Source organism: Tyto alba, unplaced genomic scaffold, assembly GCF_018691265.1.
Source record: "Tyto alba isolate M040663 unplaced genomic scaffold, T.alba_DEE_v4.0 Super-Scaffold_22, whole genome shotgun sequence".
In the NCBI taxonomy this organism is placed as follows: Eukaryota; Metazoa; Chordata; class Aves; order Strigiformes; family Tytonidae; genus Tyto; species Tyto alba.
The window spans coordinates 9,196,450-9,213,323 of NW_024881296.1; the positions used below are offsets into that span (position 1 = coordinate 9,196,450).

Genomic DNA, 16,874 nt, shown 5'->3' on the forward strand with positions numbered 1-16,874 from the left:
AGCTTAATTAATGAAGTGTAATAAATCCTGTTACAAAACAGAAGCCAGATATTACTCTAGCAGTTTAACAACTCCTGCAGTTTAAAAATGTCTGCCAAATTGGTTTCACATATTTTACATACAGTATGGCCAACTCTTAAGACGACACACTTAAACAAATGAATATTTGTGTTGACTAGGTAAGTGTTTTAATCTGCTACATGTACGGGAAAATGAAAATGTCAGACCTGTGTAAGTGCTAATTTAAGGGATTTTCAGACTAGTACATGAATATATACCAAACATATGCATTAAAAGTTTTAATGTATTTAAATGCTGTATGTAGAATTACTTTAAATGAAAATGGGAAAATATAGTAATACAGAATTCTGTTTGTAATCAGATTAAGTTCATAAGGATGTGTTCATGTATTTCATTGATATTATGTGAACATTTTTTGATAATTTTAAGCAGTTTCAAGCCACCATAAGCATAGAGAATTACTGGTATTCATGGGAGCACATCAGAACATTGACAGTATGTCATAACTCATTTATGACTGGCATTTTGAAAACACAAGATAAATATATGACTTCCTCTCCAAAAAGCAGTGTGCACATAAGACTGAAGAAAGTGGTGTGAAGATCCAGAAAAACATCCTAGCTGTGGCAATTTTCCAATCTATGGAATAATCAAGAAGCCTTCTGAAAAGGCTTTGCGATATGCATCCTCCTTAGTAACCCATATACACGTTTATTTTCAGGAGTTAATCAGGAAGAACGGGAGAGCTGACTTTTCAGTTTAAGGCAAGAAGTTAGAAACCTGCAACCTATATTTCAACTTGAGGAGTTCTTAGGGAGCTTAAATAGAAATTCTTTACCTTTCTTCCTTCATTTCCTCCTATAGAATATGAAGAATCTGGGCCAGTCTAATTTTTAAAATTTATTTTAGGAAGAGTTTTATTTATATTTATATATTTAGCTATTTTATTTTTTGCACACTATCTAAAGTGTGCTTAAAATGTGCTGGCTGCTGAAAGGAGAGTGTACTGGGAGGTGAACAAGCCCAGCTACTGGTAGATGAAACGCTGGAGAGGGAACTGGCAGATCTAAGCTCTTTGTGTACATCATAAGCCTCCTTCTCTATATGCAGTCTGTACCTTCTCTCAAAAGGAGTTCAGTCTGAACCATGCCAGCCTGTGCAAAGGAAGCGGTTAAGATTATTTATTAGAATGGTTTTATAGGAGATAACCAGAAGGCAGCCATTTTCTTGCTGATAACCCAACTTTTAGAATTTTATCCTTTTACCAACTAGTTGGCAATATAATGTACTTTAAAATATTTTTTCCAGTAGTTAAAAACCTATGTTTTGTTTTAAAAAACCAAATGTTTCCTGTGAACTTTCTTAGGTGGAGTGGCAGCCACATTAGATGGGGACAGCCATTCAGACTAAGACATATAACAACAGGAAAATATTTAAGTCTTCTGGATGACAAGAGTCTTCTTCTTACAGACAAAGAGAAAGCAGATGTAAAATCTACAGCATTCTGTTTTCGGTCTTCCAAGGTATGGAATCAGTGCATCATTAATATAACTAGTAGTAATTAAAATCTCTTTAAGCAAGATTCAGATATTTTCCATTGCATGAATTACTGGAAACTTCTACATTTTCACTGATTTAAAAAAAAAATCCCCAAAGTATAATTAATATCTGGAAAGCTTCTTTTATCATACTTTCTTTGGGTAATGTTACCTGGCTGTTTATTTGTGGGTTGGTTGCTCTTTTAGGGTTTTTTGGTACTGCTTGCCCACTTTTGAACAATCTCCTCATTTCTTATTTGTTTTTCTGATGAGCTTTCCTGGTACTTCACTCCTTATATCTGTTGGCTGACACAGGAAAATCTTACGGTATTGTGAGTTATTTAAATTAAATTGGAGAATCAGGATTTCTTTCATCAGATACTTTACTGTAGTCCAATTTAAAGTTACCATAGTTTGAATTTTCATTTGACACCTTCAGTAAGTATTTCAAGTCTAGAACAACATTTTGTGTAGTGGGTAAACAGTTAAAAATAATACTATGATAAATTCTTTAATATCCTTTCAGTTCTTGTACTTTTCACCTGCAACATGATGTTGCTGAAAATTTTCCAACAATAATGTTTTTTTAAAGATGTATTTTCTAATATATATAGTAATAATAAACAGAATTATTCAATAACTTCTCTGTAGCATTTACTTTACATAATTTTTATTATTTGTCTTCTTGGGAAGATAAGAAATGAATATATACCTGAAAGCAGGTATATAGACTTTTGCACTCTGGTAACAGAGACTTTAGTTCAAATGATTGTTTTGAGACCCAGACAATGTATTTTTTTTAAAGCACTTATAAAAGCCATAGAAATACTTAAATGTTTTAGGACAGTGCTGTGCAACTACATTGGGGAATTCCTGTTGCAGTTACTCTCATGAGTAGATCTCAACAGTTATTCTCCTTTGAAGCAAGAGGGGTAAAATAATTCATTCACTGATTCTCAAGATGGAGTCTCAGCAGCGGTTACTCCAAAACCAGTGAAACAATATAACTGCACTCTACTGTTACATAGATTATTTAGTTCAAAAAATGCTTGAATTCAAGAATTGTTAGTAATACAGAGAGTGTCTTTTGTTGATAAGGAGAAAGTGGTTTGTCTCTATTTTCTAAGTAGCATATGCATATGTGTTTTGGAGATTAGACAATGTTGCATTTGGAGATTCTTCATTTGTTTTTTTCAACCTGAATTTGAAAGTCTTATTTGGAAGTATTTTGAGAATTTATATTTTGAAGTGGTTTTGTCTACCATGTTCAAAATAAAAAGTGAACATTTTTTTGATTCAGTTAAGTTACCAAACCTATTCTATGCTGAGCAAAGTTAAAAGGCTTCGGGGCATGTAGGAATACGTTACGGTAATCAATTCTTGAAGTAACATGAGAGTGTTTTAAGACAGTTCTATAAGCTAATCAGGACATGAGAGATATAATCTTACTGATATTTAAATATGTATTTTCAAAGAAATTGGAAGTTCGGAAGATCATATTTAAAGTCTAATTTTGTGGATATCAACATTAATTTTAACTAAAGACTTACTTGGAAGGAATTATGGAGATGCCGTCGGGGAGGAGTATATGGTTTGCTCTTCATTGCGGAGGATGAATCTCATCTGCTGCTTATGACTTCTTAAGGGATTTTCGTGTTTCACTTTATTAGGATACAGGTATTAAACATTTTTAGGTGTCTTCCCTCTAGGGAAAAGAGCATTAAATAAACATTTAAAAATTATGGGAGTCCTAGAGAGCTTTCTGTAGAGAAGGTAAGCAGCTTTAGCGGGTCTCTTTTCCTCCGAGCATATATTGACAAACAATCCAGCCTTTCACATCTGTTGTTGCATATAGTTAGCCCAAAATATTTATTCCTGGATAAGAGGCAGCCCCTGATCTTCTCTGTTGAATACAGAGCATTAATAGTTGTGAGTATGTCAAGTAGCTAGATCTTTTATAGCAATTTCAGTCTATTTTTGCCACAGTCATACTTTTCAGGTAGTGGAAGGAAGAATTATGGACGTCACTTGTGCTATAGAGAAATTAGCTCTAAATAGGCAAAACCAGGTATGGGCAAAGAATAACTTTATTTGTGGTGTAAGAGACTCAGTTCATTCACGCATGTGAGTAGATGATCATTTCCATTTCCAAATGAAAAGCAGCTTTCATGTTTGCAGAGAAAATATTGAAAATGTATCCCCTGTAAATCTGAAGATTCAGATGCGAATGTAAATGTGCAATGTTTGTTATTGTTTTTAACCTTATTATTTGCTAGGTCCTTACTCTTCATTTTAAACACATTAGCTTGCCACAGCACAGCATTTAAAAAATAAGCGGAAGAGAACCAGAAAGCTGAAGGTTTTTATAAGATGTCTTATATGAACCAGAGTACTTGTTCATATAATATACACAGTGCCCAGCCCCCTCCTTTTTTCCTTTTTCTCTTTTTTTTTTTTTTACCTCCCCAAAACACAACATTCTGATACAGAAGTTGAAAAATTAGATTAAAATCTTCTCATGTGTTAAAATTCTTTAATTATCTCAACAAAATAAAGAAATGTGAAAGCTTAAAAACATCACAAGCCAAAAAGCAGTCAGAAGATGTAGATACTCTGAAAAGATAACAATCTCTTCATTTTTTTTCTGATAATTGTGATTTATGCTCTGGTTATTGTATTTCACCCTAATAATTATCATTAAGTGAGAAAATTAGCCTTTCAAGCATCTGAAATACAGAAAATTCTTTATTTCCTCTCTTGCAGTCTTGGTTCACTTAGCACAGGATGTCCACAGATATCCACACTTTATTTCCCAAACATATTGCTCTTTTATAGACTTGAGTTTGTAATGATTAAGTTCTGTGGATTTTTTTTTTTCAATCTCGAATTTGCTAAATATTGATTCTTTTTGATAAAAAGCATTAGTTTAGTACCACTTTTCCACTGAAATAAGGTAATTTTACTAATTTAGAAAAGTTTATACATTCTGTACTGTCGGCTTTTTCCCTTAACAGTCTTTTCTGGTGGACAGAAATACATCACCTTTAATGAAATTTTATGGCCTGCATTTTTATAACTCCACCTGTTTCTTAATAAAATATCATAAGAACTACATTAATGTCAGCTTAAAAAGCCACCATGAATTAGCTTCTTCCAGTCAGTGGGATCTGTTAGAATGTCAGTCGTGAAAGTGTGCCACAAAAGGTGTAGGTTGGGTCAGGTGACAAGAGATAAAATTGAAAGGACAAACCTTAATCATGGGAATCCATTTCAGAATGTTATAAGCAATTAAACAGAAACATTATAGTGAAATAACATGTTTAAGGTGAGGCTGCATAGAATTTTTTTTTTTCCAACATTAAATTAAAACTATTTAAATGATTTTGTCCATTTAGGCCGCAATGAGTGTGGGAAGATTGTCTTGTATTCCTGTATATATAAAATAAAAACTTTATAAAGAGCACATCCTCTGGAGAAAATCTAGTGTATTCTTCAATACACCTGTTCATTTCCAGTGCATTCTTGTTGCTTTGTATTACTGAGATGTTTTACAGACTGTTGCAAAACTCGGTTGTTTCTGTTTGTTCGAGTGTAATGAATGAAGATTTTTGGTCTTTGTTTAGAAAAAGTTACTGGTCTGAGAATGGGTCTAGACTGCAAATAAGGCTGAAGCTTTTCTTTGTAAATATGCTGTAGGAAGAATGAGCAGTTGGTTGTGTAAATGACTGGTTATAGTAAGAGTGTAGTGGGCTGGAAGCTTGCCTCACGTAATGTCTGTAGCAGTATGCAATTATTAAATGGTGACATGGTGATTTCTGATGTTTTTCAGATCCTGATTTTCACTGATGAACTATTTTACAGTAGATAATGAGATTGATTCATTATATGTACTTTCTCAACTACCTGCTGTTTGTTGACATGAATCCAGCAGTCTATTCAAATCTTCCCCTTTATAAACAATTGGTGGTTCTTGTTCACTCCCCCAAAAGGCAAAATGTCTTGAAGCTCCCAAATAAATGCTCTAATGCCTGCTGCCCCCATGCCGTCCCCTGGCTTTCCATTTCTCTTCCTATATTTAATCCAACTTTCACTGCATGCTTTTCTGGCTGCTGTGTTTGTTTTGCAGGAAAGAGCTCTATTGAATATGATTGAATTCAGTCTGGGCTCTAAACCTACATGCAGAGTTGTCAGTGTACTTACATAGGTGAGGACAAAGATCCTGTTTGGCAAATTGTCGGCACTTCAATTTTTATGCTAATTAAATTTAATGTTAATTCAAATTCAAATTAAGATTTCAGTATCAAACCCCTTCAATTTCTGTTATAGTCAGTAGATTTTAAAGAAAGTACAGAATAATATTTTATACTTATAATCCCTCCCGTTTTTGACAGTGCTTTATGAGAAAATTTACGAATTCATATGTTCATATCTTAAGAGATCAGTTGTGAGGAGGAGGACTTGGAGAAAAAAAATCTTACAATGCAGAAACACAGTATGTTCACACTGTCTTCTAGTTATGAAGATAATTCAAAAGACCGGAGCTTGAAATCAGGCTGTCATTTCTTCATATGATAGCAGGATCTAATTTATTTTTTCCTGTATCATCATTTGTGTGCAATGTCCTATTATAAGTAGCTTTTGCAATTTCCAACTGTTATTACATTCAGGTTATTTGTGCTAGCTTTTGAAAGGTTTGAATATAACATTCAGAGAAATGATATGAACAAATAATGAATTAATAATTAAATAAAGGCACTCTAGCTTGGTAATTGGCATCAGATGTATTAATGAATCAGTTATTACCATGTAACAATGGACAAGATTTTAATAAGAATTTCAGCACTTAAGGAATCAGGCATTTACAAGATAGTGAAATTAACATCTGTATCCAGAAACAGTTTAGTAATCTGAATTGATGAATATATTGTATCTGGAAGCTTAATGTTATAAAAAGCAATAATACCTGAGTATCTTAAAAATTTTAAGTGCTTCAAAGTGCATTCGTAATTGTAGGGTGAAAATCTAGTTATATGACATCTCCCTTTACTTAATAATGCTTTTAAAAATCCTTTAATAAATTACAGATTGTTTTCTGTTCATTTTGAAAACCCAAATTTTGTCATCTTTTACTGTGAACCTGTCTCCCAGAATTGTCAAGGCATATGTGTATGGTGTAATCATTCTCCTAATTTTTCCTAGCTGTAGTGGGATAGAAACTTGTAGAAGTTTTTATCTCGTTATTTGTAACATTATTCTGCAGAGCTGGAGGAAGCAGCTTGTCCTCTGCTGCTGATCAGGAGAAGCAGAGAAGGTTGAAGCTGTATTTCGTTAAGGGGATCATCTTGTACCGTGAATGTATGGCCTAGAATAGGCCTGCAATGTGTGCAGATGATTTTTTTGAACAGTGGTGAATATTAAGCAGCTTCTTATCTGGGCAGGTGTGAGCGTAGCTAGAAGCAGAACGCAGGGGGCTACTGCACCGGTGACCCTGCCGGCACTGCTGAAGCTGTGAAAGGCAGAGCAAAACAGCAACTGCAGTATTATGGCAGTCTCAGCTTCAACTGCAGCAACTGTGATGTATTCCCCCTCCTCTCAGAAGAATGATGAATAGCTCCTGTCAATGTCAATAACTTGATCACATGGATCAGAACTAATGTGTCGAAGTGGTTTTGGTTAATCTCAATGGAGAAGAGTTTTTCTTAAAATGGAGCTAGTGGCAACAGCCTCAGGAACAGGCAGATCCAACTTGCTGTGAAGAAGTCTGAAGTCCCCTGAGAAGTTCTGGGCATAACTACATTAAAATCCTTCCTACAGCTAGCAAGATGTATATTGATCCCTTGTAACATGTTTTTTCCATACTTACCTTTGGATTTAACAACTAGTGCAGCAGATGAGGCATATCAGTCAGTGAACCATATGCTTTTGGAGAGATTAAATGGGTGAGCTGCCATGAACTAGGGTGCATAGGCTGTTTGTCATATAAACTGGTGTCTGAGGGGAAGGAGTTGGTGCTTAGAAGACCTAGGTAATACAGAACACCTCAAATTACAGTTACAAACTATAGTATTGTTTGGGATACTAAATTTCCTCTCCTGAAATGACTGCTGTCTGTATAGGACACCAGCTGGACTGATGCATGGTCATGCCATTCTTCTTTTACAGCATGTCCACAGGCCAGTCGCAAACGCACAGAAATGCATTTATTTTCTCAGGAAATACTGTGCCCGTTGTTGGGTAGTATTGGGCAGTGACAGGTTAAAGGCCTTCTCTCTGTGGCAGCTGGAAATAAATTCTATGGAGGTGCTCATCTTTTGCAGCCTGGAAGAAAACCCAGCAAAATCCCCAAGAAAAAGCTTCTGGAGGTTAATGCCTGGTTCATCTAGGGGATTCAGTGTATTTGGTGTTGTTTTGTAAGCTTTTATGCTTCACTAATGACATGTACTGACAATTATGATCCTAGTTCTTTCCTAGGCATGTGAAATGTATATACCTGGCTTTCCTATTATAATATCCTAGGTTTCTGTGTGGATGGGACCTCCCTCTCCATCTTTTCCCTAAATGTTTTACTAGAAGTTACACTTTCACCATTTTTTAACAATTTCATTAAAGAAGAATATCAAATATTCTTTTAGGTCCTGTTCTAGACAGTTGCCTAGTATTTGATATTGTATGCAAATATTAACATGTGGATTACTGTTCTTGTATACATTTTTTTTCTTCTACAGGAAAAGTTGGACATAGGGACAAGAAAAGAGGTGGATGGAATGGGAGCACCTGAAATAAAATATGGGGATTCAATATGCTTCATACAACATGTTGATACAGGGTTATGGCTCACATACCAGTCAGCTGATGCAAAGTCTGTAAGAATGGGCTCTGTGCAGCGGAAGGTGAGACTGTAAATAGGAATGCATTTTGTTCAGTCACAGTCTGAGGCAGGGGGGGGAATGAATGGAAGTACAGGACACAGCAGATATCTGGGTTTCAAATATTTTAATCACGTCTTTGTTTCATTGCTTCACCGTGAAAGGCTTTTTATTTAGTCACATATTGAAAAGTTACGCGATGTACTGAATTCTTAAACTGAAAGCCAAACAAAATGTACGTATTAGCCTATAGACATTAACCCACAAACACTGATAAATCTTGGATATATTTGATGTCAAACTAAAATTTTAATAACAGCCTGTAGAATATGCTAAAATTCCTTTCTTCAGTGTGCTGTAGTTTGGATTGAGGAGGCTTTTAACTCAAAGTCTTTTCTTTCTGCGTTGTGAATGTGTTACCTTTGGGGCTGGAATGTTAAAGTCCTGAGGGATTTCTTCTTTTAAAGAATAACTATGGCCAACCAGAATGGTATCTCAGCATAATAAAGTAGGAAGAAGATTCTTTTGCAACTTAGCACATTTTCTGGAAGCTATATTTGTGTTAGTGTTTATTGTAAATGTATAACTTTGCAGGAAAGTATTTCTCAGCAAGGAAAAAAGCTTTCTTTTAAAAAGTATGATAAAATAAAATGTGTTTATCCACACTGTAGTATTTTCTATGACTGTTTCATGTACCAGAAGTATGAAGTTAGAGCAACATCTGGTATACTTGGAAGGTCATGCCTTGTCTGTTTCATATGTGTGTATACACACGCGCACACATATTCTAAAAATACTTTATATGAATAATATATAATTTGGACACAGTTTATATGCATGTAAAATTTTAGTGTTTATAATAATAGTATTAATAATTATAATTTTAATACTTAAATAATAAAGTAATTCAAAATAAGATACATTATTGAATAGTTTAGTTATGCATGTAATAAAAATTGTGTGTGTGAGAAAAACATTTTTACTTAAAATAGTTTAAAATATTTATGTCGATTGGATTGAATACCTTCAGAGCCATGATAACTAAACATCAAAAACTGTTAGTTATTGGCAGTGACTCAAGGTGTAGTCAGAAAAGGCCAGTAACATGGAAATCAGGACGAGTTTTGACCTTGTCTATACTTGCAGGGCCTGCTGCTGTGTAATGGAACTGTTTTTAAGGTTGACAGAAACAAACAACAAACAAAACCACTTAGATTTCTGATTTTTTTTTTTTTTTGATAGACTGTATTGTTTACAGAAGCTGTGGCTTTGAGATTATTATATTTCTGAACCTGCTGATTTAGTACAAGTATGTCCTCGGACATGAGAACGTAAAACATGAGATTAACTGATTTTTAATAATTTTTTTTTTTTTTGTATGTGACTTCATAATTTTTTAGCCTGCCTAACTGTGTGAGTTTTCATACTTAATATTTGTGAATAATGTTTAATTTTGCAGTGACTGCTTTCTATTTTTGTATTGCAGGCAATAATGCACCATGAAGGTCACATGGATGATGGCTTAACATTGTCCAGATCTCAGAATGAAGAATCCCGTACAGCACGTGTCATCCGTAGTACAGTCTTCCTTTTCAACAGGTTTATAAGGTGTGTTTTTAAAATGAACTTCTCATCCCTTTTTTTTTTCTCCTCATTTGTTTCATTCAAAGTGGCCATTAACACAACAATGAACAATTTAACCCTCAGAAAAAACAGATGAATACTTCTCAAACCAGGCTTCATGCCAATTCTTTATGTGTTAGCAGCAGATATGTACTTTGAGAGGTATTGTTCAGTTTATTTTCTCTATCTTCTAATATTACTAGCAACTTTGAAATGAAATGCATAAGCATACTGAAAATTAAACAAACCATAACAGAGGTACTTTTCCTTGCCAAAATTTCCTGTAAGTCATGCACTGCATCATTTAGCTCTTTCTTTTCTAAGTATGTTTTTTAAAAGTGCTTTTCCTTGAAAAATCTGGAAGAAGGAGATAGCTGCATAACTCAAAACTTGTACAAGACATAAATATACTGAAGAAGTCCATATTCTCAAGAAGAAGCTTTTCTTAAAAGTATGAGATTACACCTTTCTACCTTCCTATTATTTTCCTTATTTATTCCCTTTTAATGCTACTTGTTTGTTTAATGTTTTGCAACGTATAAAATGTTTTATAGTATTTTAGCCATTAAAAATGCTGCCAGATTTATGCAATTTGCCTTTATCTTCCTACTCCAAATGTCCTCCTAAGTAACACTGATAAAATGCTAATTCTTAAATGTTTGTGACTTCAGTAATTGATGAAAGGCCCCTCTCGTCGGTGTAGCTGGCATTAGAAAAAGGGTCATATGCAATAAGACTATATAGAATGATAAGAATTTCATAGGAACTCATTTGACACAAGAGAAGACAATGTGGGAGATGGTGACCTGAAATAACTATGTCCTAAATCAGTACACCGTTGAAGACATAGACATGTCAATTTGTTGAAAAACATTTACCCAGGTACTTAAATAACAACCCCGAGAAAAATGCCTGTCAGGAGAATTGCCTACTGTATGACATTTAAAATACAAAAGAAATGCAAGCTCTAGGTCACTTTGTAAATAATACATTTTCTTAGAAGCTTTGAAGAATGCCATAAAAGATAAGGACAGAGAAAGGCAATTTAATGATAAGGTTTTACAAATCAAGGTACTGCTAAATTACAGTGGAGATTTCTGCAGAGTGCACAGGGAGTCCAAGGTAGTGTTTAAGAATTTAGTTTTGGCAGGATGTTACTCCAAGAAGAAAAAGCTGAATTGGGGAGAATAAAATTATTCTCATAAGTGGGTGCCCCACTTCTTTCCCATGAAGTCAGTAGAAAAATTGCACTTCACATAATGTGCTCACAATAAAAATTAAGTTTTAAAGACAACTTTTGTAGATATCTTTTTGATAAATTTACATTATTTCTTCTAAGAGATTTTTAATCTTCAGCAGTAAATATTCCTATTGAATTCATAATGTTTCCTAAATGTAGAAGTTTTCCAGCCCTAGTTCACCATTTGAGATCAAAATACAGTGATGTGCCAGTTAAAAAAATAGCAAAAACACCCATACCAACCAACCAACCAACCAACAACCACCTCCCCATCCCCCCGCTTCAATACTTATCTGTGTTGTCTTAATCCAACCAAAAGACAAGTATAAAATGGGACTTCTGCTCCACATTGTGGAGTGGGGAGAAATCGCTGGGAGCAAGCAGGGTGCTATGCAGCTCAGGAGAGAGGAGCTGGCGAGGATGGTTGTGGGTCAGGTTGCCGGGCAAATTTGGTGTCTCTGATGAAAGAAAAGAGGGGGATGAGCGTGGAGCTGGGAGGGTGCCCGTGTGGACATGGTGGGCTCCTTTCCCAGCTGAAGCTTGGTGGTCTTTAAGTCAGTAGAAGTGGAGCACTGGTGAAAACAAAATGGACCTCTTTGCTACATAGCTGGGTTTTACTCAAAAATGTGCTAGCAAAAACCCCTTTTTACAATGGCAGAATTGAGAATGAGTCAAGAGAAATCAGGGGTGTCAAATAAGCCCCCTCCTCCTGCTCTCCCCTGCTGTGGGCAACCCTTCCCTTCAGGGCCGCTTCTCTCCCAATGCTTCAGGGCCCTGGCTGGCTCCTGCAGAGTTTCAGGATCCGCTGGATCTTTCCCTTCTCCCTGAGGACTGACGCTATGTTCACAGGCCCTCAGGACCCTTGTTTCTCTGCCCCTCATGGCCCCTCCTGCTCCTTCCAGAAAGTTCTGGTGGGGACCTTGGCTGAGGTAGCTCCCCTGCCCACCCCTGCCTTCCTGAGGGGAGCCGGGGAGGTGCAAGGGAAAGCCTTCGCCTTCCACTTGCTGCATGGTGCTGGTGAGGTCTCAGCTGCAACAGCTGCGCTTTAGAAAACATGAGGTTTAAAATTGAGGAGAAAGGTATGTCAGGGGCCTGGAAAGAACAGTGCTGTGGAAAAATTAGGGATTGTTGGGGATTCAGCAAAGCAAGGGGCAGTTGCAACATGGATGAAAATGGTCTGCGCCCCACTTCTAGGAGACGATGGTCATAGAGTACAGCAAGGTCAAGCTTGAATTGTGTATCAGGAAAAAAAAGGGCTAATGAAGTGCTGGGACAGAGTATGTGGAAGAGCTGCATCTTCCAGCATCGAAGATGGCTTAAGAACAGGTTAGAGACATGACTGAGAGCCTGTATGGACTAGCTGGGCCCTCTTTGGTACCATAGGACTGGTTCTTTGACTTTTGTGCATTCCGACCTCATGATACTTAGAACAGGTTTACAAATTTCTCTTCATCTTTTGGTTTGCCCCTGGTACTGCTAAATGAGTAGACAGAATATTAAAATCAGTTTTCTGGGTTTCAGAAAAATATAAGAGAAATAAAGTTTTTGGTGCTTTGTTTATGTTTGGGAAGGGAGGAATGGATCATTAAGTGGAGAATGGGGCAGACATAAATAATTTTTGAGAAGTTACGTAGCTGTCAGAAAATAAATTGAGCTTTGGCATCTAAACAAACTTTGCTTTTAAACCAATAAAGAGTTCAATGATAAATTAATTTCCAGTACTCAAGAAAATTTGCATCTTCTTGTAGGGGCCTTGATGCTCTCAGCAAGAAAGTGAAGTCTTCCACAGTTGATTTGCCTATTGAGTCAGTCAATCTGAGCCTTCAGGACTTGATTGGCTACTTTCACCCCCCTGATGAACATTTGGAGCATGAGGACAAACAAAACAGGCTCCGAGCACTGAAGAATCGCCAGAATCTCTTCCAGGAAGAGGTAGTTCTCTGTTTTACTCCTGATTTTCCACCACGTTGTCTGCAAGTATTTTTTCACAGTGTATATAGTGTTATCGTCTAATCTGGAGTATGTTTGCAGTGGGTTTTTTGTGCTATAAGAGTCAATTGCTACTTTTATAATCTTTTTAGATCTGTTAATTCTCCTGTATATTTAAAGAAATACATTTAAGGCCTTACTTCCTTTTTCTTATTTTAAAAAATAAGATATTAATATGACCTTGTGCCCTGAATTATAATCATAATTTACTCCTTATGTGTGAACTAGTTTTTTCTGTTATAGTTTAATCTCTTGATGCAGAAGAATATTTTGGTTTAATAAGCATGCTTTAAATATTTCATTTCATATTGTCTGTTATTCCTCCAGTAGTGATAGTTGCCTATACTTAGTCAGATGCCTGAATGAATTCCAGAATAGAAACTTGCCTAAAATTATATCTGGAATACTGTTCATTTTTTGTTTTACTTTGACCATCCTAGATAGTAGATTTTCATTATCACAGTTAAGGAAAACTTTTCCATAGGGTTTGCTTATTTGACTCTACTTGTCTGACTCCATGTATATATTCCTGTGTTTTGCATATCCTACCTTCCATGGTTTATTTTCTTAGATTTCTGAAAATCTTATGTATTTGCAGCTAAACAGTACTTTTCTTTTTCTCTGACAATCTGAGCCTTTCCATTTTAGGGTATGATCAACCTTGTTCTTGAATGTATTGATCGCCTGAATGTATACAGCAGCGCAGCTCATTTTGCAGACGTAGCTGGGAAGGAAGCTGGAGAAGCATGGAAATCTATTCTAAATTCTTTGTATGAATTACTAGGTAAGACATATTATGGGTTATTTGGATTGTTTTAGTTGAAAATAATACTCAGATGAAAAGAAACATGTACTGTTTTAGTATAGAAGAATTTTCACTGTGTAAAAATTTAGTTACAAATTAAACAAGGTTTTTGCATTTCTAGGTCCTTGCATGTGCTTAAGAACAAAATACACTGAAAACACTCAAATATGATTGTTCTAATAACGTGTTTCTGGCTTCAATTAAATGATGTCAGTTGCTCCTCTGTCATCAGGTTTTCTCAGTGCCATAAGTAAGCCTAAATAATATTAACATTGACCTTAAGTGACAGGACAGTAATGTGTCATCATTAAGTAGTCTTTTGTGCAGGCTGCATATATGTGCCTATGCTGCCTTCTTTCTGTAACATTTTATTATGCTCTATTTACTTAAATTAAGCTCTAATGTGAGGGCCTGCTTATCTTTAAACTTGCACGTGTTTTAGCAAAAGCTTGAGTTTGGACAAAGTCCTAATACAGGATTGTTGTCTTACTTTTCAGTAAAACATAAAGCATTTTATGTATCATTTATACTAAATCTCACTCCTGAAAAATTTGGTATTGAAAAGGTATGCAAGTAATGTTATGTTATATATCAATTCCATTAAAAACTCTATGACTGAATAAGGAGTTTGTAAAACGAAATGAGTCAAGTGGTTAGGAAGCACCCAGATGAATGTAGATGAATGTATTTTATTACTTGGCCCTTCTGTGGGTGTGCCTTGTGAAACATGATCACATATTAGCTTTTCTATAGGACCCATTCCTTATTTAGTGCTTGTTTATTATTGGTACTTGAATTATTTTGTTTTCTCTTTGCTACTTAGTGTGTGGCATTGAACCTTATTTATTGTGAGCCTTTTAATTCATGTTTGGAAAACAAAACTATTATCTTGGAGTTCTTTTGGGCTATCTGTGATTAGTAATCTGAATAATTAGAACTATTAATAAGTGTTCTGTTGGAAGCTTCTGTAATAAGGCAAATAGAAGGTATTATCTCCCATTCACCCAGAGGAACAGATACAGAAAGAAAGTTAGGTAAGAAGACTCTACCAATGCTAGTTCCCATATTAAGAGCTGTGGGATCTAACCATTTTTCACAATATTCAGCAGTATTTCATGTGTGCCAGGTATACTTCAGTATTTCTCATATTCCTCCAAATTCAGAGGGAGAAAAAATGAAATTTTAATGGCATGCCTCACTTCACTTAAACTTTCTTTACTATCCAACGGCAAAGTCAGGCAACTGAGGAAGTAGTTCTATACACAGGACTGTTACAGAGCATTTCCGTAGTCAAAGTACATCTTGTGCTCCTGAAGAAGAAAATAATCTTGGGGATTAAAAAAAGATATCCAGTATATAGTGCACAGACCCTGACAAAGTCAATGAAGTGATTCTGACTGGACCGTTACTTTTTCTGTCTGAGGAAATAGAAGTTGACTGTAAATACCACTGAGGCAATCAGAAGCCATCTCCCATGATCTCTCAGAGCAAAGACGGAGCTAGCTGAACAGTGGCTGCTTCATGTAACCACAGGCTGTTAGGACAGAAAGTGGTTCCTGTGGCTGTGATTCTGGTTGAGGAGCTGCTGAGATCTACCACCTCTATGTAGTTAAAGATCGATGCACATGCATAGGTTGCAAGGGTGACCAAAAGTGGTATTTCCTAATATTAGATTTGTAGATTTTATGAACATAATGAGGTAATTTTAATGTTTTTGGTTTTGATTTCCATGTTTTTTATAATTGTAAGCTAAGTACATCCTCTATACACCTCTCTCCAGATCTGTAAATTGTAGCATAGTGACGAGTGAGTCAGCATGTGGGTCAAAACCAGGACTGAATCTTCAGATACATCAGACTGCTTTAATTTCAGCTAAGAGTAATTTGTAGCAGTGGTACACTGTTGTCTTTTGTATTAATTCTATGTGAAGAACTGTTTCAGAGGTAGATGGGAGTTTTTGCAGGTGAATTTATGATATGTGATGGTTGAGAAATTTTATGACTTGGCAACATGAATCATATTGTAGGTTCTTGAGTGGAGTGTCCAGATCATTTACGTCTTATTTTTTTCTCATGTCTTATGATTTTCAAACTGGTGTAGGCCTTTCTCATGTTTGTTTGCATGTTACAGCTCCATTCTTCAATTATCTTTGCCAATGTTTGTCTTCCTTCAGAACTCTATGGTCTGTTACAGAAAATGAAGAATCTATTTCATGCTGTTTTCACTATATTTCAACAAAATGAAACAACCCCATATAGATTTGGCTATCTTCATGCTTGCAAGCAGTAAGATTGTTCAGTCAGAATTTTCTGAAGGTAGATGAACCATTAACAGACAGAAAGGGTAGCAGATTTTATCTTTAACAGCTAAAATTTTGAAAAGGTGCATGAAACTAAACTAAGCTTTCATAGTGAAAATGATACTAAATCTCAGTGTGAGCTTCTCATCATAGCAATACTGCTGTTATGTTTTTCCTCCCTCTGCTTCTCTCTTTACTCTTACCCTAATGCCTGTATTGATGCTTGAAAATGTGACATTTTGTAATGTGGTTTTGGGGGATATCTGCTTGTCCAACCCTTACATAGAAAGGTCATCTAGAAGGAACGTTGTTAAATATTTTAATCTATCTTTCAGCTCATATATGCCAACTAAGTACCGTGAATCTGTTTTAGGCTTTTTTTTTCTTCTTTTTAAAAGGTGATTGTTTAATGTATACTAATGGCAGTTACTTGACTTATTAAGAATCAGCTAAAGAAGTTATGTCAGCAGTTATAAACATTTAAAAATATCTA

At 35.5% G+C, this 16,874-nt stretch overlaps 1 protein-coding gene across 7 annotated transcripts in view; it reads left to right on the forward strand.

Moving 5' to 3' along the window:
- RYR2 (ryanodine receptor 2) overlaps positions 1-16,874 on the forward strand; it is a 430,624-nt gene that overhangs the window by 197,712 nt on the left and 216,038 nt on the right. For all 7 annotated transcript variants that reach the window (XM_033008863.2, XM_042795831.1, XM_042795834.1 and 4 more), the window contains 5 exons: positions 1,388-1,544; positions 8,285-8,449; positions 9,912-10,033; positions 13,037-13,220; positions 13,926-14,061. In XM_033008863.2, the coding sequence (XP_032864754.2) occupies positions 1,388-1,544; positions 8,285-8,449; positions 9,912-10,033; positions 13,037-13,220; positions 13,926-14,061 (764 nt within the window). The remainder of the gene's footprint in view (positions 1-1,387; positions 1,545-8,284; positions 8,450-9,911; positions 10,034-13,036; positions 13,221-13,925; positions 14,062-16,874) is intronic.